Here is a 27,764-nt window from a genome sequence, read left to right as displayed (position 1 = left end):
TGTGCAGTGTAGTACACAACGTGTAGTGTTTACTCAGTGTGTAGTACACGGTGTGTAGTTTTGGCTCAGTGTGCATTGTAGTACAGTGTGTAGTGTTTGCTCAGTGTGCAGTGTAGTACACAATATGTAGCATATTCTGTGTGCAGTGTAGTACACGGTGTGTAGTGTTTGCTCAGTGTGCAGTGTAGTACACAATGTGTAGCATATTCTGTGTGCAGTGTAGTACACAATGTGTAGCATATTCTGTGTGCAGTGTAGTACAGAGTGTGTAATGTTTTCTCAGTGTGCAGTGTAGTACACAGTGTGTAGCATATTCTGTGTGCAGTCCAGTACACAGTGTGTAGTGTTTTCTCAGTGTGCAGGGTAGTACACAGTGTGTAGCATATTCTGTGTGCAGTGCAGTACACAGCGTGTAGTGTTTGCTGAGTGTGCAGTGTAGTACACAATGTGTAGCATATTCTGTGTGCAGTGTAGCACACAGCATGGAGTGTTTGCTCAGTGTGCAGTGTAGTACACAGTGTGTAGCATATTCTGTGTGCAGTGTAGCACACAGCATGGAGTGTTTGCTCAGTGTGCAGTGTAGTACACAATGTGTAGCATATTCTGTGTGCAGTGTAGCACACAGCATGGAGTGTTTGCTCAGTGTGCAGTGTAGTACACAGTGTGTGGTGTATTGATTGTCAGTAGAATCGGACCTGATGTCGGGCCCGATGAGCGAGTGCCTTCGCAGGGTGGCCCGGGCCTGGGCGTTGCTCAGCCCGTGGGTGGGCTCCCCATTGATGGCTACGATGCAGTCTCCCACTGCCATCCGTCCATCCCGGCTGACAGAGCCGCCGTGAATGATGCTGCGAATGATCATCCCCAAACTGTCCTTCGCCGAACTGACAGTCATACCTGCAGACACAGATGTAGGAAAACTCAAGGCAAAGACAAATTCAATGGACCCTCACCAATCAGTGTGCTCTATGATCGATAAACAGTGTACTTAATCGATACCAGAGAGCACACGACACAGCATCATATTAATGAACCGTGCCAAGACAATAACAATAATATTTTTTTTTAAATATAAGAAGGTATGAATAAATGAATAACTATTCAGTACAGCCCAGCCTGGGAGCTCAGACTGATCCCCCTTTTTGTTTATTTTTCCCTCAAGGCTCTCTTCCTTTTAAAAAATGAAGAGCAGTTTCTTGGGAATTGTGTTAGGCAAATTAAATACTTGACAATCTTGTCTCGTTTAAGCACACTACATTCCCTCTTGCCCTCCTTCTGTACACGAAATAAAATAAATCATAAATGAGGAAATTAAAAAAAATAATGGAGTGAACTGTGGAATGAGACAGAAAAATAAAAAGCTTATCTACCTAACATAAAAAAAAACTTAAAACTAATTATGAAGACAAAAATAGTGTGGTTTCGCTCATAGGAGTTTTACTTGCACAAAATTTTGCTGAGGGCAGAATGAAAAATGATTGGTTCAGAGAGATAACTAATCAGATTGTAGAGGAGCTGGGTCCAAGCAACTAGAGAAGGTGGGACCACTCAATCAGATGTCTTGGTCTCGCCTCCTCTAGTTATTTTTATTTCTGTGCAAGTAAAACTCCCATGAGCTGTAATTTCATCCTGTGATTTAAGGAAGACACACACAGTGGAAAATACATATGCAGGGTTCCTCTTATTTCCAAAGACATGCGGTTATATGAGTGTATAAGTTTGTGACTATTATGTGACTGTTTCCATGGGTGCCTGTGTGCCCCTGTAACAGAATGACACTCCATGCATGTTCCCTGCTTCCTGGGGTAGGCCTCAGACTTTCTGTAACCCTGCACTGAAAAAGCAGTTGGAAGATGGATGGATGGCAAAAAGGTGATACACAATCTGACAGCAGTGGAGGGTACAGTTAACCAAAAAGTTAGCTTCGATAACTGCTAATCTGCTAACTTTAATTTGATGATACTAAACCAGTAAACCACTAAAATGTTTAGTGAAAGCTACTGATAACTGCTAACCCCTAACTGCTAATTTTCATTATATGAATTTCATTCTGGTTTGGTTTTTGGCTCTGAAACCCTTAAAAACATACTCAGAGTTAAAATTTGTGTTTGTAGATATTGTGTCATTCTCAAAACTTTTGGCCACGGCTATACAAAAAAGGTAAAGTCCATTATAAAGACAGACAACTTAAGGGCGCCAAGGTGGGGCAGGTCGCTCATTCCCATGAGCCTCTCTGTCTTAGCTGCAGCCTGGGCCGTAATACTTAGTGATTACCGGCATAACATTTGCATATTATTACTCAGAGGAAGCTGTTTTGTACAGCTGCATATTTTAAGGTCCATGTGTTCAATGGTGCTACAGCAGGCACCTCTGGGGATTTTTATCCTTGAGCACCAAACTACCTGCTCCCCACATACCTGTTCAGCAATACTGCTATGCTTATCTAGGGCTAATTACCAGTTATGCACTATCCCTCAATCCATCTTGCCATTTTATTTAAGGTGGGGAGGCATAGGAGGTACCATAATTCATACGGAAAGGCCAGTCTTATCATTAGCCAATGATATGTTTTGAATCTGTGAGTGAGGGGAGGGGGAACTCCGGAAGCCAATCAGCTTTCATGTGGAGCCAGTGCCCCTGTGGCCCCGCCCCTTCTACATGCAGGACAGGGCTGTATAGAGCCTGGAGCTTATCACAAGGAAGACCTGGGATAAGATGGAGTTCATCAAAGGGCACAAACTAAACTGGCATCCTAAACTGCCTGCAATGTGTGACTATGTGAATGAGTCATCTTCTGACAGGCTACAAACTCTATTCTACAGAAATATGATCTTCCAGCTCTCCCAGTACGTGGATTCCAGCTGGGACCGAAAATGATAACTGTATGTTTGCGGTTCATAGTGTACTCCATCTGCCCCCCCCCCACCCCCCCAATTCAGCCAGAGCAGTCTGACCGTAATATATAGATAAGCAGAAAGATCTGATGCCATACAAAAATTTGCATATTTCTTATTATAATAGGCAATCAACTCAGGTCAAGTTTAATATTTGAATTCATCATATCCCATTTTAATTAAAAAATTCACTGCTAAACAAGGGCGAAAGATAATAAGGACTTTGGACGTACCAAGGCTGGAGTTGCCCTTGATGACGGTGATGTTCCTCTCGAAGCTGTTTCCGGTGCACAGTAGCTCCCTGTCAAAGGTGCCGGTGTCCATGGAGAAGCCTCTTTCCTGTAGAGTGACGCCGACGTCAAAAACACAGGCTGCTGTAGAAGGCTATCATCACCGCGGGGTTTGGGAGGGAAGCGTAATTATGCATCTGTGCCCTACAGGCTACCATGCGCAAGCTATGCATTTATTTGCTGTTAGCGCCGTGGGAGTCGGCTAGTCAGGGGAGGACACTGGCTCGGGGACTCGTGCAAACCAAAGGGTGAAACCTTTCTCTGGAGCCCGGGGCCCATCATGTCACTTCTCTGCCATAAACCACTCGCCTGACATCTCCGAGAATCTTGGTAAATGCTTATCCGTGGAGAAATGAGCCTTCGAAACCCAAGTTAGGTGGAATTAGCAGGTGCTGTCAATCATTGGTGGGTTTCTACCCATTTCCCACTGCTCACTTTTTTGGTTTCCCGCCAAATTAAAGCTAGTGAATGATAGCTTCTGACAAGTCCACCCACAGTGGGTGTCGAACTCTAATATCCCCCCATTACCAAACCACATCAATTTTGTTCTGACAGGTATTCTAACCTCAACAGGCGCTAAACAGATTTATTTGAACAAACAACCTCTATATCCTCCTTTGCCTACTTAACAACCTTTTCAAAGACATATTGCGCCAATATGTGCATATTGTGCCACGATTATTGAGTTACGGTCTGGTTTGGTCGTAATGCATGCAGACGCTGATATTAGCATTAGCGCAGATTACCTTTCCAAAGTCATCATAGAGGATGGATCCGGGAACACCCTCCCCAGTGCTGTTCCTGTGAGGGGACTTATACTCGACAAAGGCCTCCATGTCTTGTTCAGCCAGTCCCTCGTCACTGAGCCCCAGGGTGGCTTCGGGGGGCCACGCTAGAGGCAGTGGGGAGCCCGTGGACCTCCGGTAGTCGGAGAAGGCAACCATTTTCAATTCGTCAGCAAGGAGCCGAACCTCGCTGCTAAAATCGGGCAGCGCAGCGTGCGGGGGCTTAGCGAGTGCATGTTCAAGAGCACTCCGCTGAATGAGAAAAGAAAAAAAAAAACAAGCCACATTGCATTGGAGAGTCGTGGCCAATTGCGATTACAGCTACCCAAAAAGTCAACGATTACCTCATGGCATTAGCTCTTCTGAGCTCCCAGCAGGAAGGGGCAGTTGCCAAGGAAGCATCCATAATCATAACTGATCTTGTTTTAGAGGTCTGGAGCGCGATACGACTCGCTATCTCCATGGACGTGCTGCGTTTGCACACAGAGCCTGCACTAACATGAATCACACCTTCCTGCATCCTGAAGGTAAGAACTCAGGTGGAAAAAAAAAAAAACCAAGAGCATGCTGGGATTTATAATTTCAGTCTAGACAGATCACAGCCTGGACAGATCCAGAAACAGATCTAGGCTTACAGCTGTCTCCTGCTCATCTCAGCGTATTCCTTACACAGGGGACATGTCCTGCTTACACAGACAATTATTTTCTTGCATCAACACTCTCAAAAGCACCATCCGCCAAACAAACTACATTGCAGCTGCAGGATGTCTCTCTACAGGAAGAGCTGAGGAGCTCCAGCAGTATTATCTAAGCCAGTCTACAAGCTTGCATATATTATCCACTCAAGCGCAGAAATGAGAGGATTTACATTCTGGGATGAGAGCAGAATGGCCTGAGGTTTGGGAAAGATATGCAGAAAAAAATGCCAATCATCCGGTCCTTTAAGTTAAAACATCTGAACATGTGGGGAAGACCACACAATCTGCATCCATTTACGCAGATTATCACGTATACCGATTTAAAAACACCACTGCTGCCTGGAAGAGAAAAAAAGTGCAATTTGTGTGGCCTAAGAAATGCCTTGCATAGCTAGATCCTAACTGAGATGTGTGAAATCATACTTGACTGAGGTACATCCATGGCATATGCACTTCGTAGAAGATCTGATTTGTTACTGCCCTTTATGAGCTACTGACAACATACGAGCTGGTTTTGCAGTTTTTTGCAATACCTGTATTGTTTTGTACTCCTGTGTTCTTATGCACCATCCATATTGTTCTGTAGTGTTTTGTTTTGTCTTACACTGTATTGTTTTGTCTTGTTTAGTCTAAGGCCAAACAAGCATTCCAGTGCACCTGGTGCACATGGCCAAAGAAGACTCTTGAATCTTGAATATAGAATAGAGTCTGGGCATATTATGTTAATGAGGGGACAGACATTTGGTAGACTAGACCTACCTCATATGGTAATGGGTAGACAAACATTTGGTAAAGTAGACCAACTCTGGATGATAGTGAATGGACAGACATTTGGTAAACTAGACCTACCCTGGATAATTAATGACAGATCTTTCGTAGAGTAGGCTTACATTGGGTTTTGATGAGTCCAGAGACATCTGGTAGTCGAGGTCAGCACTACAGGTGCTGCCATGGAGAGCGATCATAGACGCCTGGAAGGTATCATCCTCAGAGCTATGAGCCTCGAACGACTTCTCGTCCATCAGGTCTGCATCATTTGAATCGATCTGCGGGAGACGAGAAACAGTCAGATCTCAAGAAAAAAAGGCCTGTAAATGATATTTGTGACCATGGGGCACAACAGCATTAACCTCCATGCTAAGTCAGTTTATTCAGCTCATGGGAGTTTTACTTACACAAATGGTCTGAGGGCAGAGGGAAAAATTATTGGATCAGAGAGATAACCAATCAGATTGTAGAGGAGGTGGGTCCAATCAACTAGAGGAGGCAAGATGAATCATTCAGATGTCTAGGTCCCTCCTCCTCTACAATCTTATTGGTTATCTCTCGGAACAAATCAATTTTCCATCTGCCTTCAGAACATTTTTGTGTAAGCAAAACTCCCACGAGTGCTTACTCAACAGTATTTCTGATCTCAGTGAACTCTGAGCCTTTGTACCTAAAACTCAAGGCAACTCAGGTTTGAATGACCTGGATGTGCTTGGGTCTCAAGTTGCAAAAGGCAGAACTCACTAAATCTGTCTAAAGGATCATCTGGAGAGCGGCCCCTCGAACCCTGGACCTGTGACCTCGGGGTATGACTGACCAGTGCCAGCTGTGCGTGAAATACGCTGGTCTCTGTGAGCTCCTCTGGTTCAAACTGCAAAGTGAGGCGATCCCTTGCAGAAGAGCAGCCTTCCTCAAGGTCCAACTGCAGGTAGATAGCAGGTGGGCGGTGAGAGGGATCCCAGCGGATCGGCCCAGGTTACTGGGGCTCACTCATGCACATGGTCCACCATTCACTTGCAGTTCATGTTTTTGGTTTGTGATCATTAGCATAATTAGCATGTTAGTAGCAGGGGGCTCATTAGCAAGTTCAATGTTCTGCTAAACAGATCCAGTGCAGAGGTGACTAATAATTATGCAGTATTTCTTATTGCAAGCAAGCCACTACAGAGCAGCATAAATTCCATACATTCGGTCGCAAATACTTTAAGACTTTTGTCGATTATTTCCGATTAGCAGTGATGGATTAGAGGAGTTTTTTATTTCTACTGCGTTTCACTTAACGACACAAAAGAAGGCATTAAAAAAACGCCGGCAAGAAATCTCCTTTGGAAGGAAAAAGTACATCCCCCACGCACTTGGCCTCAAAAGTTGTCCGGATGGCTGTTTGAGCAGGAATATTCTACCTCGTCTCTGTAAATGTGAGGGGGCAGGAAGCATCTCTGGGAGCTTCTGGCCAGTAGCATAATAATACAGCAGCCTTTGGCCCGCCTTTGAACTGCAGTTTCGCCTTTGAAGCTACTGAACAAAGAGCATCGAAACACAACCGAGCGTGGCGCCGGTGGGGGGGACGCGACCTACCGCTTCCTGAGATGTCGGCTTTGAAACTGACATCGCGCTGCGTGATTCCCTCCAAATGAAAGATTCAGGAGCCATCGCTACCAGGTACAAAGTCACACGCAGGTGCACTCATTTTACATCAAACAGCTGCCAGTCTCCCTCCAAGGCTGTCATTTATGGTGTCTGCTGGCCAATAGCTTGGCTGTACGCACACATATAGTCACACAGACGGTCAGGTAGACAAAAGCGCAGCTAATTCAAGACCAGGATGTCACCGCAGCCTTTTTTTCCCCCAGAAACACGGTTTGCTTACGGGCAGTGGCTTGGCAACCCCGATGTGGACCCAGCCCGGGGCTGCCCCCTTCAGTGCCTGCACGGCATCCTCCAAGGTAGCATTTTCCAGATCCATGTCATTGACATACATGAGCCGATCACCAGGCAACAGTCGCCCGTCAAGATCTGCCACACCTTCTGGTACCAGGGATCGGATCACAATCACTGTCTTTGCTGGGTCCACTGGGTCCTACAACAGAGAAACTGTCACTTAGCATCAGAATATTCACTAATATGAAGACAGTATTCAGGTTTTTATCGGAATAATGACCCATAAACTGCACTTGAAATAGTAAATATACATATATTTGAATTTATAAACTTCGTTATGCAATACTGTTACTGGATAATTCAATGCGAATATGGCACTGGAAAGGTGGGTCTCTCTCCAGTTGGCGTCCAAACAAGATAATTCTTCAATAAATGTGAAATATGTTTTTATACGCACTTTCATTCTTTAACGTTTAGCCCAAGGCTAGCCGCCCCACAGCTGATAGTCACCTGATAGTCTAAAATGCTGAAGCCCAAACCAGCCTCGCCTTTCTCCAACTCGATGTCCTGGATCGCCGTCTCCCACATGGCCAGCGCGGACCCCAGAGTGCTCTCCTTCACAGGGTCTTCAAACTCCAAGGGAAAGGCAAAGTCCTCCAGGTCTCTCTGGATCTTGAGAAGGACAACAGCACCTTCGTTCCCAGGATCTTCTCCCTTTTAGAAAGAGGCCAGCCTAAAACCAGTCCAAAGCGACACAAGCCCTGTGTTCTACTAAGGTTCCTCGGTGCTGCTGATCGCCACTCCTTATGCTCTAGACAACCTGAACTACTTTATGTGGATTGAAAAGTATAAACTGTCACATTCTAATTCTAATCCTCATCATCTGGTAGGCGGCCAATTAGCTGGATAGACATAAAGGACAAATGGATGAATGTGACAGACGTGTGATTTATTAATTATATTGCCTGTAATGTTACACCTGCACAGGAGAATAACATGCATTTGTCTGAACAGGAAAACCCAAACCAGCTACTGGCCATACCTGAGCAGCTGGCTCGGCAGTAGCCTTCTCAGTGCTTGATTGGTCAGCATCGTTGTCACTCAGCAAAAGTGGGCCGGGGCGACAGCAGGCCATGTACACTCGGACAGGCAGTTCCTTAAGGATGCTCACCACCTCTATGTGTGTCTTGCCAATCAGGGGTATCCCATTGACCTGCAGGGCAAATCAGGTTTCCTTCCTTAACAGGAACACTGATTCGAGGCAGGATGAGAGGTACTGTAGACGTGTTAAATGACTATCGATCCAGTATTTGTCTGGTGGTGCTTGTTTCCGAGATTTCTGCTGGAGACAAGCTACTTTATGGATGCTAAGCAAGCATCCGGTAGGACGTTGGTTGCCCACAGTTTAGCTGATGTAGCATTTTGGGGGCATGACTTGGCTGAATGGATCTGTAACAACACATTATGTAATAATGCTAAATTATGTAATAATTCAACAGAATGTAACACACTGAATGATGATAATAATAATGATGATGATGATGATGATAATAATAGGTTATGCTGCAATATAAAATTATAATCTAGTCTATAAATTTGTAACACTTTGTCGAGTTATTACACAATGCACTGTTACAAAGTGTCTGACAACACATTATGTAATTACACTGCATTATGTGATGAAAATTTGTTACATTCTGTCAAGTTATTACATAATGTGGCATTATTACAGAATGCGTTGTAACAGGGTCTTAAGAATATGTTCAGCATTTGAGGGTGTTTGGTGGGGACCGCTTCATGCCGGAGGTTTTTAGCGGGTTTCTGATATGTTTTGCTGGTGTTTAGTGCATTTTCAATGTTCACTTCAGAAACGCTTAGCGGGTAATTGACGAAGTCTACAGTATCTGTTTGGAAGCAGTCAGTTGGAAGGAAGATATTGTGTTTCCTCAGCACTCTTTAGATCTTTGGCTGGTGTTTGGCTGATTTGGTCCATGTGTGGTGTTTGTGTGGGCTGGCCCTCACCTCCAGAAGCTCGTCTCCGCTGAACAGCTTGCTGCTCCGGCCAACGGGTCCGTCAGGCAAAACAGAGCAGATGTAGTGATGGCCGTCGTCTGCCTCCAGGCTGATGCCCAATCCGCTGTTCTCGCTGAACTTCTCCACCTGGGCGACCTGGCAGGAGACACAGTGCTCAGTCAGAATAAGCATGAACGGCTCTCCTGTGACTGGAAGAATATTCAGGCCAGAAATCCAACACGCAAAAGCCTCACTGGTTACCAAGGTGATAACATTGAGAATTTTTGCACTGTTTCCAGTTGGATATCACCATTAGTTTTATGGACGGAGATTAGTGTGTCATTTCACCGCGTAGCACAACTTGCCAAGTAGAGTACAGCAAACACAGCTAGGTTCACTAAAAAGTGAAGCTGTCCTTAATACTACATACCACTACTTCATTGCTAGGTCCAAGTGCGATCTGCCATTTCTTCATCAGCTCCTCTTCTTCAGCTTCGGTAAACTCAATTCCTTAAAAAAAAAATGTGGGTCCAGATCTCAATCTCTAACTTAAAGAAATAAAATCTGCATTAATAATTTATGTGAAATAAACTACCAGCTAAGTAATTCAACAAGCAAATCTTAAAGTTCTAAAAAAAGAGTAACCAAATAAAATTCAGCCACGCCGAGTGCGAGGAAGGAAACGGGGAGACACCTGTCAGCAGCCTCCCTTAAACACGGAAAACGATCAAAAGTGGAATTTTAACGATCGGTATTTACCGTCCTTCGGATCCGGGATGTCGTCCGGAATGGTGACAGGAAAGCTGCTTCGACGGACCGAGTTTAGCCACCTCTCTTCTGCGGGAACACGGAGAACGTGCACGTAAACACCGGCGCCCACGTATGGCAGACGCGAAGAGGCGCTCTGAAAACACGTGGCTACTCCTGTGTTTCCGTGCGCATGCCTGTGCTCCCAGTGTGTGTAACCCTCAACGAACCCAAGACCCTCATTCTGGTTTCCTAATTACAGCCCTCCTCCATGCCAGCTCCACGGACTGGGTGGAGGATTATGGGACGTCCTAAAAAAGGCCCCATAATTGTTATGAGGAGTACAAAAACATAAGTAGTGGCCTGATCCTCGCTGAGCAGTCTGCAGTAGCCTGGAGGGAGCATTCCTGGCTTTCCAAAGCTGTCATTAAGCACAGTGGTTGGGATGCACTACCGGGAGTATTGTCCAGGCCCGCCCTCTCCACAGGGAGGTCCCTGACCACGGCAGGTGGGGGCTGTGGCTCCTGGATGTCTTGGGGCCCCTCCTCCAGATGGAAGCCGCGCCTCGCGAGGCGGAGATGCACGATCTGGGCCGTGTGACGAAGGACCTCAACGGCCTGCTGGTTGGTGTAGCCCTGGATGTCTATCCCGTCCACCTGGGGGGTGCAAAGATCATGCAGGGACACCCGTGCATGTAAATATGCATGCATTCATGTCTACCACCACATGCACAATCACACACGTCCACATGGTCAAAGCACGCGAAACTCACTCACACATACAAACACAAAGTTCCTGCCGCATGTCAGAAGAACAAACATGTCAGACGGAACTAAACCAGGAACAACATTTGGACCCTAGGGCAGTGTTTTCCAACGCAGTCAGTCCCAGACAGTCCACATTTTTGCTCCCTCCCAGCTCTCAAAACACCTGGATGGTGTTCATGATTGGTTAGGAGCTGGGAGGGAGCAAAAATGTGGACTGTCTGGAGGTCCCTGAGGACCAGATTGGGGAACACGGGCCTAAAGGAACACGATGGTTGGACCATAAAGGAAGAACCTACTCCAGCAGGGTGTAAGTCCCCTGTACATGCAAATTTTAAGATAAAGTATCTGTTAAACTAACTAATAAAAGACAAAACTCAACTGATTTTATACATTTTGGGCACTAGTACTTTGCTCCATAGTCAGAATTCTGGATGGCGGTAATTTCGGCACCCAGCTATCCAGCCAAGCTGTTAAGCATTTACAAACAGTAATTACACTACAATTTTAATTAAGCACCGCAACGGAAATTATATTTACCTAAAAGGGATCTAATTCATTGTTCAACTTTTATGAACCGTGAATCGCATTTAACTACGTCTCTTTCACACAAACAAAACACTTCACCGAATAAAAATCAGCTAAATTGGGTCTCTCAGTTAGTCTCCATCCATCCGGCGCTGAGTGCTCTTGCGGTGCCATATGCCGATGGAGTGATATGTCTGCTTATCTGGTACCACGCAGAACGACAGGAAACCCAGCAGCTTCAGCAGCACCGAAAATAAAGAGATTTATTCAACAGCAGCAGAATAATTATGTAAATGCACAGGAACATACCGCTATAATTTGGTCGCCGACGTGAATCCGACCGTCCCGTTTCACGGCACTGTCCTTGGTGATGCTTTTTACGAAAATACCAGAGGGCTCTATAACAGGAAAGGAGCATAAGCTGTAACCTAAGGGAAGGAACTACCACATTAGCCAATGTTTAACAGTGTTTGGGAGATCAAGGCCGGTTACCGAGGTTTTTGTCTCCAACGTAACCAGCGATGGTGATGCCCAGTCCCTGGATGTTCTTGGTGAGCTCCACATCAAAGATGTCCGCATCTTCATCCTCGGCGCCCTATGTCAGAGGAAGGTCCCCACACTGCATGTCAGACACGTAGCCAACATAGCTTCCGGCGCAGAAGTTCCTCTGGCTTCTGACCAGTCGTCAGTCTAAGTTCTTTGGGTTCTTACTCTCGAATCCATCATCCCCCCCTCTCCACACAACTGCATGACACAGCTGATGTCCATCCCTGACCCCTACCTCTCTAAAAGCCCCCCCCCCCACCACCACTGAAGTGCATAGATTGCCTCTGGGGGAACAAGGGGAGAAAATTCTACACAGGAATGCTTTTGACTCCTGATGGCTGTAAATGTATTTCGGACAAAAAAATGAAAAACATAATAATAAAGTTTTATCTGCCGCAGAGACCAGCAAGCCTACTGGCCCACGAGAAATGTGCACAGCTGGGTCCATCACAGAACGCGGAGGATACCTGTTGCTCGGCAACCGTGGGCAGAGCGGGGCCAGACGTGGGGGTGGGATCGTCGGGGGTGCCGCGGGCGATGACGAGCCGCACGTGGTTACCACACTGCCGCAGCACATGTGCCACCTGCTCGCTGCTCATGCCGTACAGGTCTGTGTGCCCGATCTGCAGGATCTGATCCCCGCTGCGCAGACGTCCGTCCTGGAAGGAAAAACTGCCATTAAACCCACCCTGGAGCACTCACCTGGGAACCCCCCCCCCCCCCCCGGGACACCCCCGGAGTCCACTTCATCACAGTTTCCCAGTCTCATTTCCACTGATCTTATGTTAATTTTACTCATAAAATTACTCATATAACCTGAGGCTGAATCGAAATCTCCGTGCTCTAGCACCTTATTTATAAAGGCCTCTAGGCCTGAGGCAATACTAGGATTTTATTAAGGTGGGGGACATAAGAGAGGGAACAATTCATAGCGAGGGGCCAAGCTTATCATTAGCCAATAATATGTTTTGAATCAGTGAGTAACGAGGGAGGGGGTACTCCAGGGACCAATCAGCTACAGCCCGTGCCCCTGTGACTCCGCCCCAATATACACCCTTGTTTTAGTACCAAATACCATAAATATGCTCTTCTATACTCTTTTAATACCAGAAACACCAGGTCCAACATAATTCTGCGAGTTAACTCCAGTCTATATTCATCAGCGTAGGACTTAGGGCTGACAGCCAGTGCTAAGTGATTCATAGGTCACACAAATTTGCTTCGTACGGATGGTGCATTTCAGTTTGCTCCAGATTCAGTATTTTTGCCTCCTTTCCTATCTAGAAGTGACATGTCAACTCCAATGACAACAATCAAGTAAACAAACAGCTACTACTACAATGCATTACTCTGCACTATGACCCCTGGCATTTGCATCCTGGTGGAAAGGGCAGGCATTTGCATGGCCATTAGGTGGAAAGAGGGAGAGAGAGAGCAAGGAGGAGAAATGCAGAGCTAAGCTCTACAGTAGTAACTGAATCTCAAAAAGGTCACTGGCTATCATTAGGTGGGACCTATTAGTGTCCGTCTGCTTTTGTACGCGGTGGACAGTAATTCCCATAATTAGCATCACACCCAAAGAATTCACTAAGCTGTGCTTTATTTAATTACGCCTCTTAGTGCTTTTAATCACTATTGTTTATCCAGTAGTGTTTGTGTACGAGAATCCAATTTTAAAATTTACTGTGAAACACTTGCCAGGTTATCGATCCATTTAAGTGAACATCGAGGCTAAAGTCAATTTATTTTTTTGCAAATTAAACTGAAATGTACCTTACATAGATAAAGATTACATGGATAGAAGGATAGATAAAGATTATATACATAAGATTACAAAGAGAGATAGATAGATAGATAGATAGATAGATAGATAGATAGATAGATAGATAGAGATTACATAGATAAAGATTACATGAATATACAGATAAAGATTATATAGATAAGATTACAAAGACAGACAGACAGACAGACAGACAGACAGATAGACAGACAGATAGATAGATAGATAGATAGATAGATAGATAGATAGATAGATAGATAGATAGATAGATAGATAGATAGATAGATAGAGCCAATCTGCCCCCACACACATGAAAGGTACCTGGTCTGCTATTCCCCCAGGCAGGATGGTCTTGACAATGACGCCGGTGCTCCTGCCCCCCACGATGCCGAATCCAAGGCCCGTGCCATCGTTCACCAGCTCCACAATCTCCACGTGCCGCCGCTGCACCTTCCGGGAGGGAATCCAAGCCAGCACACACCCCGTTCATCCATTTTGTAACAGAAGCGAGCCCCGGTAGCCATCTTAGTGCTGCTCTATCGTTGAGGAAGGTCATTAACCTGACACCCTGTGTGAGTCACCTGACATCATCCCTTCTAATTAACCTAATTAAGTGATTTTCCAGATTACGGATTGAGGAGCCTTTTTCGGAGGCAGACTCTCACCATGCTGGAGTGGGCCGACAGGGTGCTGGCGGATGAAGGCGTGCGGGACACCACAGGGCTGGCCGGCTGCAGGGGGCGTCCCCGGGCCACCACTAGGTGCACTTTCTCTGTGGCCTTCTGCAGAAAGCTCACAGCCTGCTGATGGGTCACCGTCTGGTCCAGGAGCTGCCCGTCGATGGACAGGATCTGGTCTCCCTCCCTCAGCCTCCCATCACTACGAAACAGGAATGTGAGGAGGTACTAAATGACCCTGCTTGTGGTCCACAGTGAAATGGGTTCCTTCCTTTGACTTTTGTGGCAATGCATGTAGATCACGCTGACGGGAGTAATCTAGGTGTTACCCATAATGCAATGCAGTACAGCACCAGATGGTTACGTACCAGTGTGCCACGCTGCCAGGCTGGATCTCCTGTACAAAGATGCCCAGCTCCCCATGGTGCTCACTGCGCAGACCCACCACGCTGAATCCCAGGCCCCCCGCGGTCGGCTTCTGCAGCTCGATATGAGCCACCGGGCGACCCTGCAAGCCAGGAGACACTCAGGACGATTAGCTCAGCGCCAATGTGATGATGTGAGACCCCCTCTTCTCAGAATCGGTCTGTATGATGCATGGCACGGTGGCTCAGCAAGTAGAACCATTTCCTCACCATTGGGATAGGCTGCAGCCGCCCCGCCCCCCCATACTGGATGGAGGTGGGAGGAAATTGCTAAATTTCCAACTGCTTTTAAAATATTACCAACAATAGGAGGCCATATTACTCATCTTGGGATATGATGTCTGATTTGCCAGAATGGTTAAGATTCAACTTTGAACGAATATTGTATATACACTTCAATCTTCAATCCTATGAACCCTACTTGAAAAGTACACCTTGCTTTTTCTGAAGAGCTGCTATATTTGGTGTTTGTTAGAGTGATCCCTGTCCCTAGAGACAGAGGAGACTCAGAGACACACAAAGGGTGGCATTTCCAGCAGGGTCCAGGCCGGCTTATCTCATCATCTTCTGCGAAGCCTTTCTGCCAATCAAGGCAGGCAATACCGCAAGGGCCAATGGATACAGAAGACTGAGGAGAGCCCCTCGTTTAGAGAGGCCCAAACTAGCTTTAAAGTGGAACCTTTCTCAGCGGTGTCGCTGGAGATTTTGGGCCCCATGAAAGCATATCATACTGGGCCCCGAACCCAGACCAATCCAGTTATATTCCAAATTTTCAAGGCCCCTGTCCCTCAGGGGCCCATAGAATTGTCCTAATCTTCCCCTCCCTCCACGGCACCCCGGACTTTTCAGGTCATGAGTCTGCTGAAGACTATAGAGGGAGGAAGTAAAGGCAAAACTTTAGCTCAGCAGAGCGGGGTTTGAACTTTGCATGAGCCACGGCTGGGCCTAAGGGAACGACGAGCACCCAGCCTTTTCTCTGTGCCCCACCTAGAACTGTTCTAGAAAAAATCATTTCCTTTTTGTTTTAATTCATTGGGTATTATGGTCATAGAAAACTCTATACCAGGTCAGATGCTTACAGAACTGCAAGTTAATCTGGAAACAACCAATAATGCACTTTATGAATGAGTGTTTAATGTGGTTTGAAGTACAAAAACAATCAGCTGGTGTTAAAAGATCCCATTATTGTTATACAGACGGGTTATGATGGGGTTACATTCCCATAAAGCTATTGTAAGGCAATATAAGCAAAGCTATTATACATAGAAATACAGTAGACCTAAGCTAACAAACATCATAGCCTAGCCTAGCCTAGATTAGCCGACCTTAAACATGCTTAGAACACTTACATTAGCATACAGTTTGGCAAAATCATCAACACAAAGCCTATTTTATAGTAAAGTGTTGAATATCTCATGTTATTTATTGAATAATCGTTGAAAAATAGTAACACGTACTATCGTAGCCCAGGGAGCGTCTGTATTCCGATGCCTATACGGAAAGTTGTTGTTTATTTGTGAAAGTACAGGAAATGCCATTTTGTTATTGAAAGTTGTTCCGGACCTCTGACTTTGAGCAAAAATGTGATGCGGACCTTTGAATAAATGGTTTGAAAACTCATGTTCTATACTGAAAAACAATAACTGCAATATCAACAAAGCCATAACGCATATAAATAATAACCACGGACCTCGTAAGCTAAGGCTGGACATACATGTCCGTTCACAGCTACCCACAGCTCTGTAAGCTCAGCTACAGCGCTATAGTCACACGTTAATCACCTCACCCAAGTATCCATAACAACCGTCATATTGAAATTTGCACCTCACAGCTGTCTGTCCTGCATGTAAAACTCCTTTGACTATTTAGCACGTTTTATTGTTGCATTGTCCACGTTGTATTGTTGCATTGTCTACGTTGTATTGTTGCATTGTCCATTCATTAACTCTCCTTGACATCCTTATCATTATCCTGGCTCTTTGAGTTTTTTCGTAAAATCAATTTAGAGGCTTTTAGATTTTTTACCGACAACTCATCTTAAACATCTTGGTAAGATTGCTTTGACTGTTTGTAACAATTTAATTATTTGTGAGGTTTTATCCTTTTTAATTGTTCAATATCTTTTAATGTCCATTTGCTCACCATGAATAAAGCTGTGGTTGCCAGCATGGCGTTAAAAGTCAACGTAACTAACTAACTCACCCACATTTACAATAATATGAATACATAAATAAAAGTGGCATACACATATTACTGAACAATCAGAACAACCCAGAAGATACTCATTAAGCATGGGAGTGTGATACTTAAGCAGGTTTTCAACATTAAAAGAAAGACGTAGGTGTTGTCTCTCCAGATGAGGATGGGAATGACATACTACTTTAATCAGAATGAGAAAGTAAGTAGCTCTGTCAGTATATTCTGGCTCTAACAATGGTAATTAGAGTGAAATGAATAACAAAGCACTCACAGTATAACAAATATTGATAATTAGGATAGATACTGAGCAATTATACTAACTGGGTCCAATGCACAAGCAAATAAATAGCTAAGGGAGTGCAAATGTTTGGCAGTTTACAAATTATTGTGTTATCATATCTGTAAACAATAATGACTAAACTACATAACAACAAACACTACAGTAATCCCCGTATCCACAGGTAATATGCTCCAAGCCCTACAGCGGATAGCCGAATCCGTGGATAATAGCGAACCATCTACGGACCCCATATATAGCGTGATTCTCACAAACTCATGTATGTTAACTGAAATTATGCACCGTCAGACATTACCAATATTAAATACAATAATAATTAAGTACATTGTACATTTTTATACCAAAGTATATAGTACAATACTATCTGGAATGAAAGGGATTCAGACGTTTTAGCCTAGAGACCATAGAACAGTGAAAAAACTATCATACATCAAGGGATGACAGAGCAATGAAAATCATGCTTTTTATACCCCTCAAAGGACGAATGAACAATGAAAAGACACTATTACACATTGTATGATTTTTTTTCGGACTGCGGTAAACCGCAGATAACTGAGACCGCTGATAACTGAGACCGCTGATAACTGAGACCATGGATACAAGGGGATTACTGTATATGTATATGAATCCAGTGTGAATTTCCATTATAACAGAAAGACAAATAACTGGAAGATAGTGTAGCCTTGGTTTTTTCAGACACGGACGGGTGTGTCATGCTTGATTTGTCGTACCTGAGCCATAGCGCATAGCACGTGATCCAGCTCCTCAGCAGAAGGCGTGCCATTAGCCAACTGGAGATCCAGGGGTGGTATGTGACTGACACTGGGCCGAGCAGGTAGGTGTGGGTCACCCAGGTCACCAGGCACTGGAATGGAGCCTCCCTGGCACACATTCCAATAACAAGGGAAATTGAAACCATATTGTGATTAGCTGCTGTCACTTGGGTAGGACAATACGCCAATAAAATTGTATCACATTCATTGGGAAGAAAAACACACAGAAAGAGATGTTTTGTGAAAATAATGCTGCAGGCATTTAAAGAACGGATGCTGTCCATAATTTATCAGAAATAATGGGATCATTAGAGTCAAGTGTCACAAAAATAAGGATAACCTTCTTCCAAATTCTTGAACTATGAAATATGATCCACCAGTCTGCAGATTTCCCTGCTCATGCACATCTTAATCAGTTTAGTAGGTGTGTTTGAGCAGAAAAATCCACAAACTGTGCTGGACCTCTATGACCAGAATTGGAGAACCCTGATCTATAGCATCACAGACATGTGACTGAGTTGTTCAGTGGATTCCTGAAAAACGTTCTAAACAAAGCATGTCGTTCCGTTCAATCGAGAAGCAGCATTCGCTAATGTTTGTCCTTCAGTAACATTTGCATGTTTCAACTAACTTGCAACAAGCTGAAAAACAGACACCAGATACTCCTATTATATTCAATACAGTTAAATGCAAATGCTTCCGATTCCTGTCATGAAGCATTTCACCATAAAACGGTACCTAACATATACTTAACCTTCTCTCACTTAACACGTGTTTGCTTAGTGATACTCAGCGTATTGTGTAATTACACGCTGTGGTCTGGTACCCCCCCCCAAAGATGGCAGTGCGGCCCGTACTGAGCCGAGAGAGCAATGAGTGTGAGTGTGTGAGAGAGAGAGAGAGAGAGAGAGAGAGAGAGAGCCTGGCATAAGCCGATTAATGTTCCCTCTTGGTTCTTGCACATTTAAGAAATTGTTTCTGCTCCACTACACTCGGTGCGGTGCTTCTATGCTGTCGCGCGCAAGCTCGTTGCCATAGCGACACCCGCGGAGAATCGGGCCCTGTCTGTGCGTGCGTGTGGCACGAGTATGCTGTCCCGCTACTAGGCTTTCAAGCAGAAACCCAATCCCAGCTGAGATAGCTTGCTCAGGGACAGCCTCGTGCTGAAAACAGACAGCTTGCCTTTTCACAACATTAACACCAGGAATTGCACTCGACTCCCACCGCTTGCGTTTTAATTAAGACTTTATAGCTTGTTTTTATAGTCTATTTTCCTCCGTTGTGCCGTTTTTCCGTCGGGCCTGTAGGGGTGTGAGGATTCGGTTTAGAAGGCGGAGCTAATGTATTGGGAAAATCATTAACCCGACAGAGAGCTGAAGCAGGGCTTTCCGAAAGCGTCCACAGGGATTCGGAGTGGTGACGTGTTCCAGATCTGCCTCCCACTGCATTTCTCGCATACTTTCCCATTCCTAGGACAACATCCCCAGCGGGCCCCAACCAGTGCCTCCGTGCCGGCAAACCAGGCTCATCTTGCACTGAGGGCACGAGCGAACAGAGGCTGCAGCCTGTTCCACTCGGACATCATGCATGTTTCCACAACCCACGTGTGACCCTCTACTTGTAATGTGTGTTGATGGACAAGTGTTGGCTACTTGAGAAACTATAGACGGTTAGCACGGAAACGGGTACTGGTGCTGCGTTACACCCGAGCTCCACGTCTCAGCGGTAATCCGCTTTTGAGTAAGTAATGGGGTTCGAGTTGTGTAATAAAGCCGAAATGGGATAAACCTTGATTCCCCACCTGGTTCTTGAGGTGCTGGAGAGACTTCTGCAGAGTCAGGATTTGGTGGAACAGGGGGCTCTGGAGGACAGACTTCAACAAGCTGAGCTTCTCTTCCGTAGGCAGGTCCCCTCTCTCTTTCAGCCTGGCCTGGAGCCTCTCCACAGCCCGCAAGGCACGCTGGGTATCTGTTAGAGGTTACGTAACTGACTGGCAGGTAGTGGGAAGACTTTTCAGGGGCACACAGGAGTTTTGCTGAAAGACCTTGAGACCAACCACACCCACCTAACAGGAATCTGACACATTCCATGGTCTTCTTGTATGCATAACCACTAGTTTTACTAATCAAAAGAGAACCAGTCATAAAAAATACCACATGATTCACCTTAACTGCTGAAAGGCAGGGTTAAAAAGTCTTGAAGTACAGTTTCCTTGTATTTCACTTCTTCAAATAAGTGTTAAGTGTTAAGCTGAATGTAAATGATTCATGGTGTAAGAACCATAACACAATGACCGCCCCAAGGCTTGGCCAAGGTCCAGTCATTCCTGCAACAAAAGCAGGGACTCAGAATTATGTAGCTCTGCACTTTGCTCAGGAAAAAAAACCTATTTAGTGTTACATTTCTCAAAAATAACAATGATTCAGTAGCTTCCGCTTCACAGATATAGAGGAGGTACAACGTCTGAAAGATAGCATCCGGACTGTATTCAAGGCCCATGTTGACCAAGCCGAGCTAGTGCAGGTCTTCTGAGTGCTTGTTAGCTGCAAACGGTCACGGTTCCTCTGGACCCGACATAGGCAATCTCAGTCTCCTCGAGAGTGTGTCTGGAACCTAACGGAGCGTGCCCAAAGACCTGTCTTGTTTCCACTTTGCAGGGCATCTCCTCGGACTGCAGGCTGCATAAAAAAATAAACCAACTGGTCTGCAATACTTCTGTAGCCACTGATTGGTATCCCCGAGGAAGATTTCTAGCTGAAACAGATCTGCTGACCCGTTGACCTGCTGACCAGTTACTTCTGGGATATGCACAGTAGCACAACACACATGTGTGCCCTGAAAGAGATCTTCTCACCACGCCTAACATAATAGCATAAATATAGCTTTTCTGAAGAAGAACACAAATACCGTATAAGTCAGTCACTTAGCTAGAACTCACTTTTGCCTCCAGAATGACTGCAATGTGGGATGAGCTACGTATTTGGAGAAGCATTTCTCTGCGCCATTATTGTTCTCATCTGCTATCTCACACTTGTGGCCATCCCGATAGCTTCAAGGAATCTACCTATTCTCCTCTGACCTCTCTCATTAACAAGCTGTTGTTTTTCCCATTGAACTGCTCCTGGTGTGTTTTTTGTTTTGTTTTGTTTTTTGGTTTATTGCATCATTCTCTGCAAACTCCAGACACCGTAGTACGTGACACTCCCAGGAGGACCTCTGTTTCTGAGGTGCTGGAACCAGCAGGTCTGGCACCAACAATCACGCCTCATTCAAAACTGCTTAGATCACACATCTCATTGTGCTGAATGTGTTCAGTTACAGCCGTACGATTGGTTGTTTGGAGGATCAGGCTGTTTGCATTAGCAAGCAGGTGGACCTTATCAAGTGATTACTGAGTGTGTAGAAACAAAGACACGGGGCACTTCTGCTAGAGGTCCAAGCTAGCAACCATGACAACTCATAAAATAACAAAAAGCAAAATATCATGCAAAGTATTGCAGTCATGCATCGCAAGAAGTCAGAATAATACATGTAAAGACTGCAAAAGACCAACTAACCATATCGTATTCAGGCCATTACAGTACAATTTGACCAGTCGACAAATTATTTTACACATTATTTTCTATCTGTCAGGCCGCGTTTTAAATGAAAATCGAACTTACCCATTGTTTCGATCATCTTTAGTCAATTTCTGCTGCTATTTTCTTTTTATTTCTTCAGACCTGCAGGACACAGTAACAATTTTTACATTAATTCAACAAAAACTTTTGCCCGATGTGACGGCCAAGTGAGGAAAGCTTGGGCTCAGAGGTCAGAGGTCAGGGTCAGCCAGCATCCAGCACTCCTGCAGCAGCTGGGGTTAAGGGCCTTGTTGAGGGGCCCAACTGTAATTTGGTTACCCTGCCAGCCTCAGGACTCGATCCCATGACCTTTGAGGCTCTGAGCCATACAATGACCATAGAAAAAAAATTAATGAATAAGATGGGATGAGAAAAGATGAGATTGTCAGGGTCGGCACCCATCTGTCCCAGTCTTTCGTGTCTCCTCCCCATTTGGCCAGCAGGTGTAACTGGCCATCCTGTCCTCCCTGTTGTTAAAGTCTTTAGTGTGTGTCCCCTGCTCACTGGATAGCCATATGGCTCAATGAGCTGAGCATGAAGCTACCTCTAAACCCCTCTCTCATGTGTTCAAATCCCACATCCTCTGTTTTTGTATTTTATAGATTTTTGTTCCCTTCTGTTTCATTTATATCAGTTCTTCTAGTTCCTGTGTTTTGTAACTTATATTCGATTTTGGTTTTCTGCTTTGTGCACATGGTTGTATTTTACTTGTCTTTGTTATTCCCCTAGTGTTAGATTCTGTTTCTTAGTTTCTCTCTTAGTTTCTGAGTTCCTTGATTTAATTAGTTGTTTCACTTGTTGCCCGTTTTGCCAGTCCTTGTTATTTTTTCCCACCTGTCCTACATTATTCTTGTTGGCCTCAGTATATAAGTCGTTATCCTGCTCTGTTCTGTGGTGGAGTCATTGCTGTAGTTGCTGATGTTCTTGTTGACTGTGTGTTTGATTTTTAATTCGATGCCAGTTCCTTGGTGTAACCAGTTCCCTCATGGTCCTTTGTTTTTTTTTAGTATTTCCTGTTTCTGTTAATAAACCCCTGTTTTCCTGTGAGCCGCCAGTGGATTGTCCACCTTCCTTTGCCGCCTGCACCATGCCTCGCCCCAGTGTCAGAAACCCTTGAGACCGTGACAAAGATAAAAAACTTTATTGATTCCACAAAGGGAAAGTTCAGTGTTGCAGTTATAGACAGGATCAGACAATACACAAGACATGAGCACAGTATAAAAGGTCATAAGTATATAAACATAAACAATGCACTGTAAACAAAGACACATGGGGGGTATTCCATGAAAGTAGCTAAAAAAAAAAGGCAGACTTTCCCGAAAAAGTCAGACTCAACCTACCTCAATCTCTAAACTTAGCCTCACGTCATTCCACGAACGCAGTTCAGTTTTAATTAATCAAGGTTCATTCAATACAGACTTGCATAGTCTCACTTAGTGCGCACACCCGCGATATTTAAGAAGCCCAAATAAATGGATGAACGATAGATCAACCAAATAAGTCGCAAAGCCTGTAAAACGAGAGCGGTGTTTCTTTTACGCCGCAGAATAAACGCTGCTGATGGACCTGTATGAAAAATATAAAGATATAATCGTTAAAAAAAAGGCAATACTGTGGCCATAAACACAATCAGGGAGTTGGCTTGGCAATGCATTGCAGACAGACTAAATGCATGTTACGTAAATGTTACAAGTGCTTAGTACAGTGGCATGGTGGTACAGTGGTTTATGCTGTCGCCTTATAATGCGAAAGTTGCTGGTTCGATCCCCATAGCCAACGGGGAACCTTCTGGGTTGATTTCACCTGTCATTCTTACTGTATAATATTATTTGATCTTAAATCACATCTGTGTGAAATGTTCTGCACAAATAACCGTATGTTGTCTTTGCTATTTTAGTAGTAAACTTTCAAAGTAGACAGTGACTAAAAATATAAAGATATTTTCCTGTTCATATTATTTTAACAGATTTTTTTCCCCCAATTACAGTCATTGCATTTCATGTTTCACCTTTGTAATATGCGTCTGCTTTTATTTTACAGTAAAATACCGTTATAACGGACTTCAAGGGACCTGGCAACACAGTCCGTTACATCCAGAGTTGCTGTATGCCCAGAACACAACTACAGGACACCACTTACTCATGCCACACCTCAGCAGACACACTTGTGGTATGGATTATTATATTGTACATGTAGTAATCCAACTTTACCTGACCAGATGCGTGACTATTAATAATCCCGACTACGTATGTATCTGCGCTGGATATCACCGGCACGCCACGCGCCTTGTCGGCGGAACTGCATGTCCGTTATAGCCGAACAGAACTACAGCTAAAAGCAGCCCTGGGGACCACATTGTTTGTCCATTATAAGCGAAATTCCGTTATATGCGAGTCCGCTATATCCGATGCTTTTTCTGCATGTTCGTATGGGATGCACCTCGTCCGTTATAGACGATATTCCGTTACAAGCGAGTCCACTATAACGGGATTTTACTGTAATTATTTTGGAATTAATTGGAATGCTAAGACGTGATTTTATAGGCTTTATTATATTGATCATGTAGCAATCTCAACTCTGTTCTCCATATTATGGAAGTATCATGCAGAGCTTTACTTCAGAAAAGATGGTTTTTATTCTCTGCTTATTCTCTACACGGTTCCATTTTTTTATATACATATATACAAGACTCATTCTCCCGCTAACTCAAACAAAATCATGTCATTTTGGTACACCTTACAGATTAACAAAAAAATTCAATCAGATAATGTAAAATATAATGCAAAATCTGAGGACATATAATTCAACAGATTACATGACATGAATAGTAAGATTACAGAATTTCTGACGGATCGATCTTTTGGGAATCTGTTCCCACACGTCTGACGTTCTTTGAGACAACGCTAAACTAAGTGAGACAGTTAGCCTGGTTCGGACCAGGTTTGTTCGCAGGCCTAAGTTACCATGGTAATTCAGTGGGGATTCATTTAAGACACGTTGATGGAACGGAACTCTCACTTAAGTAAGCCTGACTTGTCAAAATAAATCCCTTAAGCCTGCTTCATGGAATACCCCCCTGGGAATAAAAGGACACACCTACAAAATAAAAGTACATTACATTTCCTGGACAGCCAAGTCTAATCTCTTAACAACAACTTAACAATAACAACATCCATCCATCCATTTTCAGAAGCCGCTTGTCCTATTCATGGTCATAGGGGGTCTGGAGGCTACGGGCACAAAGCAGGGAACAACCCAAGATGGGGCGCCAACCCATTGCAGGGCACAAAGCAGGGAACAAACCAGGATGGGGCGCCAACCCATTGCAGGGCACACTCACATACCATACATTCACACACGCACACCTATGGGCAATTTGGCAACTACAATTAACCTCAGCATGTTTTTCGACTGTGGGGTGGAGGGGAGAACCGGAGCAACAAGAGGAAACCCCACGATGAACCCTGAACCACAGAGGTGTGAGGCAACAGTGCTAACCACTGCACCACCACACAACCAACCATTTTCCATAAGCACTTGTCCTATGCTATCCCTGAAGCTAAGGGCACAAGGCAGGGAATAACACAGGATGGAGCACCAACCGATTGTAGGGCTCACACATCATTCACATCTATGGGCAATCTGGTAATGCCAATTAACCTCAGCATATTTTTATTCTGTGGTCGGAAATTGGAGTACCTGGAGGAAACCCCATGATGACATGGGGAGAACGTGCAAACTCCACGCATAGGGAGCCAGGGCGGAGACTCGAACCCCTGTCCCAGAGGTGCGAGGGAACAGCGCTAACCACCGCCCCAACCCATGACAACAGCAATAATAATAATATCAAATTTAGAAATGGAGCTATTTGCAGTGTATTATCACTCATATCACTCAAAATATTGCAGCAGCTAGCATTCCTGTTAAATGCCACAAATCAAGGTTATTCAGACGTTTATTAGCAACTAATACTCTTATTGAAGGATTAACATCTGCAAATTGCCTTAAAATAAGATAAGTTGTTTCAGACATCTGTCGTTATGTCAGCTCTGTGTTCTGCAATAGTTCAGAGCCCAAGAGGTCTAATTTATTTACAGCATCACCATGGTATTTTGTCAATAAACAAAGAAATAAAGTGTCTTGTCCAGGATTTACCCCAGCCTAATGCCCCCTGCTGCCTGAGATAAGCCCCAGTCCCCTCCCCCGCCACCCCCACAATCACCCTTACCATGATAAGCAGTTGGAAGATGGATGGATAAATTAAGTTTGTAAGATAATATTTACACTAATACTAACGAAATTATTTATATAATTGATGGTCATCTCCTACCTTCTGTATCCTTCAGTAATTCTGGGAAACATGCACGTTTTAATGTGCTGGTTAAAGATTACATTTTTAATGAGAAATTTCAATTATAGGCTAATAAAAATAAGAAAGAAAAACTTACTAAAGTAACATGATATCTGGTGAACGTGGCTTTTTAAGTTGCTGTAGAACTGGGAAGGGACAACTATACTGGCGATGATAACTAAAATGGGAATAAACGTGGTAACGTCAACTATGTAATATATGAGGCCATTGTCAGCGGTAAGGTGGCAATTTCTCCCATATGAGGCAAAGACATATGACGCAAAAGAAAAATACGTCACACCTAACTACTAAGTTCATTTTCGGGTGGTATGAAATGTGCTGTACTTAAACCGATCACTCATCCCTCCAAATTGTAACATTCAGCAGACACAATACAAGGCGGCCCTTCCCGTTACTCGGAGAGCCCCGCACACCGCATCTTTCGTCGGTCCCTGTGAAATCACTCACTGTCCGCGGCATGTGAGGTATGCTTTCGGATGTCACCGTTATCGGCTGTGTAAACAAGCACAGCCCATAGATAAGGCTAACGTTTCCCATCCCGAAGCTGATAAGTCGCGCCGATCGGCTCCGCTTATCGCAGCAGCCTAATTCTGACATTTAAGGCGCATACTTCATCAAACTATCCGCCCACTTGAACAGTAACCGCATCTATCCGGAGTGAAGAAGATTGGGCAATAAAACTGCATTCTTCATCCATCTGTTTGTCCGTCCAAGCTGTTCTACAGATATACGAGTAGGATGCCAGTATGAAACTAGGCTCCCTGCGTTAAAAGTGCAACGCAATCCGCTTTTCACCCCCCCCCATCCCTGTGCGGGAAGCTGAATCAACAGGCTTCCGACCCAACTCGCTGGCCGGGACAAAGAATGCATCCCAGCTACTCCCCCCTTAATCCGGTCACGGCTTTCTTTGTTGCGTTCCTAATTTCCCATTTTAGAAGATCTCATTAAAATCTACAAGCCGACCGAACGGTATTTTTTAAGTGCGACGAAACACTGCAGCGTATAAAGTGTCTCAGTACAGCTAACAGACATGAACAGCTCCCGACTACACTGTAGCCATTGCATTTCGGTTCTTAAGGAGTGATAGATGTCACTGGAGATGAGGATACGTTTCCGATCGGGCTAAAATAAAGTGTGAAATCGGGAGACTTACAAGGCGGCAATGTCGCTCCCTGCGCCTCCGGGTGCAGGACATACCCCGTCCTGTTCGTTTCCCAGCAGTCCGGCTAACAGCGCTCGCCTTAGGGCTTCAAGACGGGACTCAGTGTAACACGATCAACCCGGACGCGTTTCCAAGGGCGGCCGCCCGCTGCCGACTAACGGGGGGCGGGGGTGGGGTCACAAACACCGCCGCTCGGCGGACGCCGTAACTGCAGCGGCTGGCCGGGAAACGCCGCGCTTTTACGGAATGTGCACGCAAAGGTTAATCCGATTTAGAAAAAGCAGCGAGTTGTTACCGCTGGGGTGTCCTCGAACAGGGCAGTATCTTATCAGGTCTGCAGACAGCAATACGAAACTCACGCTGTATATTTAATGTCCTTATTGTTAATAGGCAACTGTATAAAATAGGATATATATCAGAAGGAACTCGTAATGTCAGAAATCACCAGATTGTAATAAATTAGGCTACCACATCTACAAATGTGCATGTGACATGGAATGAAATTACGAAGCCCTAAACCAATACGATTTTGCAATTCATAATTTTA

The 27,764-nt window shown here is 44.7% G+C and overlaps 1 protein-coding gene across 15 annotated transcripts in view; it reads right to left on the bottom strand.

Moving 5' to 3' along the window:
• The window catches only part of LOC111842625 (multiple PDZ domain protein), a 47,860-nt gene extending 20,501 nt beyond the window's left edge, over window positions 1-27,359 (bottom strand). For 14 of the 15 annotated variants that reach the window (XM_023809433.2, XM_023809439.2, XM_023809443.2 and 11 more), the window contains exons 1-22: window positions 27,209-27,359; window positions 21,726-21,785; window positions 19,865-20,031; window positions 18,022-18,171; window positions 14,737-14,876; window positions 14,357-14,570; window positions 14,013-14,141; window positions 12,379-12,570; window positions 11,858-11,960; window positions 11,675-11,763; window positions 10,528-10,729; window positions 10,086-10,163; window positions 9,757-9,836; window positions 9,336-9,482; window positions 8,356-8,526; window positions 7,824-8,027; window positions 7,303-7,512; window positions 6,250-6,354; window positions 5,555-5,710; window positions 3,928-4,218; window positions 3,125-3,230; window positions 696-894 (exon numbers count right to left, since the gene is read on the bottom strand). In XM_023809433.2, coding sequence (XP_023665201.2) covers window positions 696-894; window positions 3,125-3,230; window positions 3,928-4,218; window positions 5,555-5,710; window positions 6,250-6,354; window positions 7,303-7,512; window positions 7,824-8,027; window positions 8,356-8,526; window positions 9,336-9,482; window positions 9,757-9,836; window positions 10,086-10,163; window positions 10,528-10,729; window positions 11,675-11,763; window positions 11,858-11,960; window positions 12,379-12,570; window positions 14,013-14,141; window positions 14,357-14,570; window positions 14,737-14,876; window positions 18,022-18,171; window positions 19,865-20,031; window positions 21,726-21,741 — 3,149 coding nt within the window. In that variant the 5' untranslated portion in view covers window positions 21,742-21,785; window positions 27,209-27,359. The remainder of the gene's footprint in view (window positions 1-695; window positions 895-3,124; window positions 3,231-3,927; window positions 4,219-5,554; window positions 5,711-6,249; window positions 6,355-7,302; window positions 7,513-7,823; window positions 8,028-8,355; window positions 8,527-9,335; window positions 9,483-9,756; window positions 9,837-10,085; window positions 10,164-10,527; window positions 10,730-11,674; window positions 11,764-11,857; window positions 11,961-12,378; window positions 12,571-14,012; window positions 14,142-14,356; window positions 14,571-14,736; window positions 14,877-18,021; window positions 18,172-19,864; window positions 20,032-21,725; window positions 21,786-27,208) is intronic. The other variant, XM_023809436.2, reaches the window with a different exon arrangement.
• Between the last annotated feature and the right edge of the window lie 405 nt (window positions 27,360-27,764).

Source organism: Paramormyrops kingsleyae, chromosome 12 (assembly GCF_048594095.1).
Source record: "Paramormyrops kingsleyae isolate MSU_618 chromosome 12, PKINGS_0.4, whole genome shotgun sequence".
Taxonomy (NCBI): domain Eukaryota; kingdom Metazoa; phylum Chordata; class Actinopteri; order Osteoglossiformes; family Mormyridae; genus Paramormyrops; species Paramormyrops kingsleyae.
Note: the sequence above shows the minus strand (reverse complement) of the source record. Positions and strands in the feature narration are given on the sequence as shown.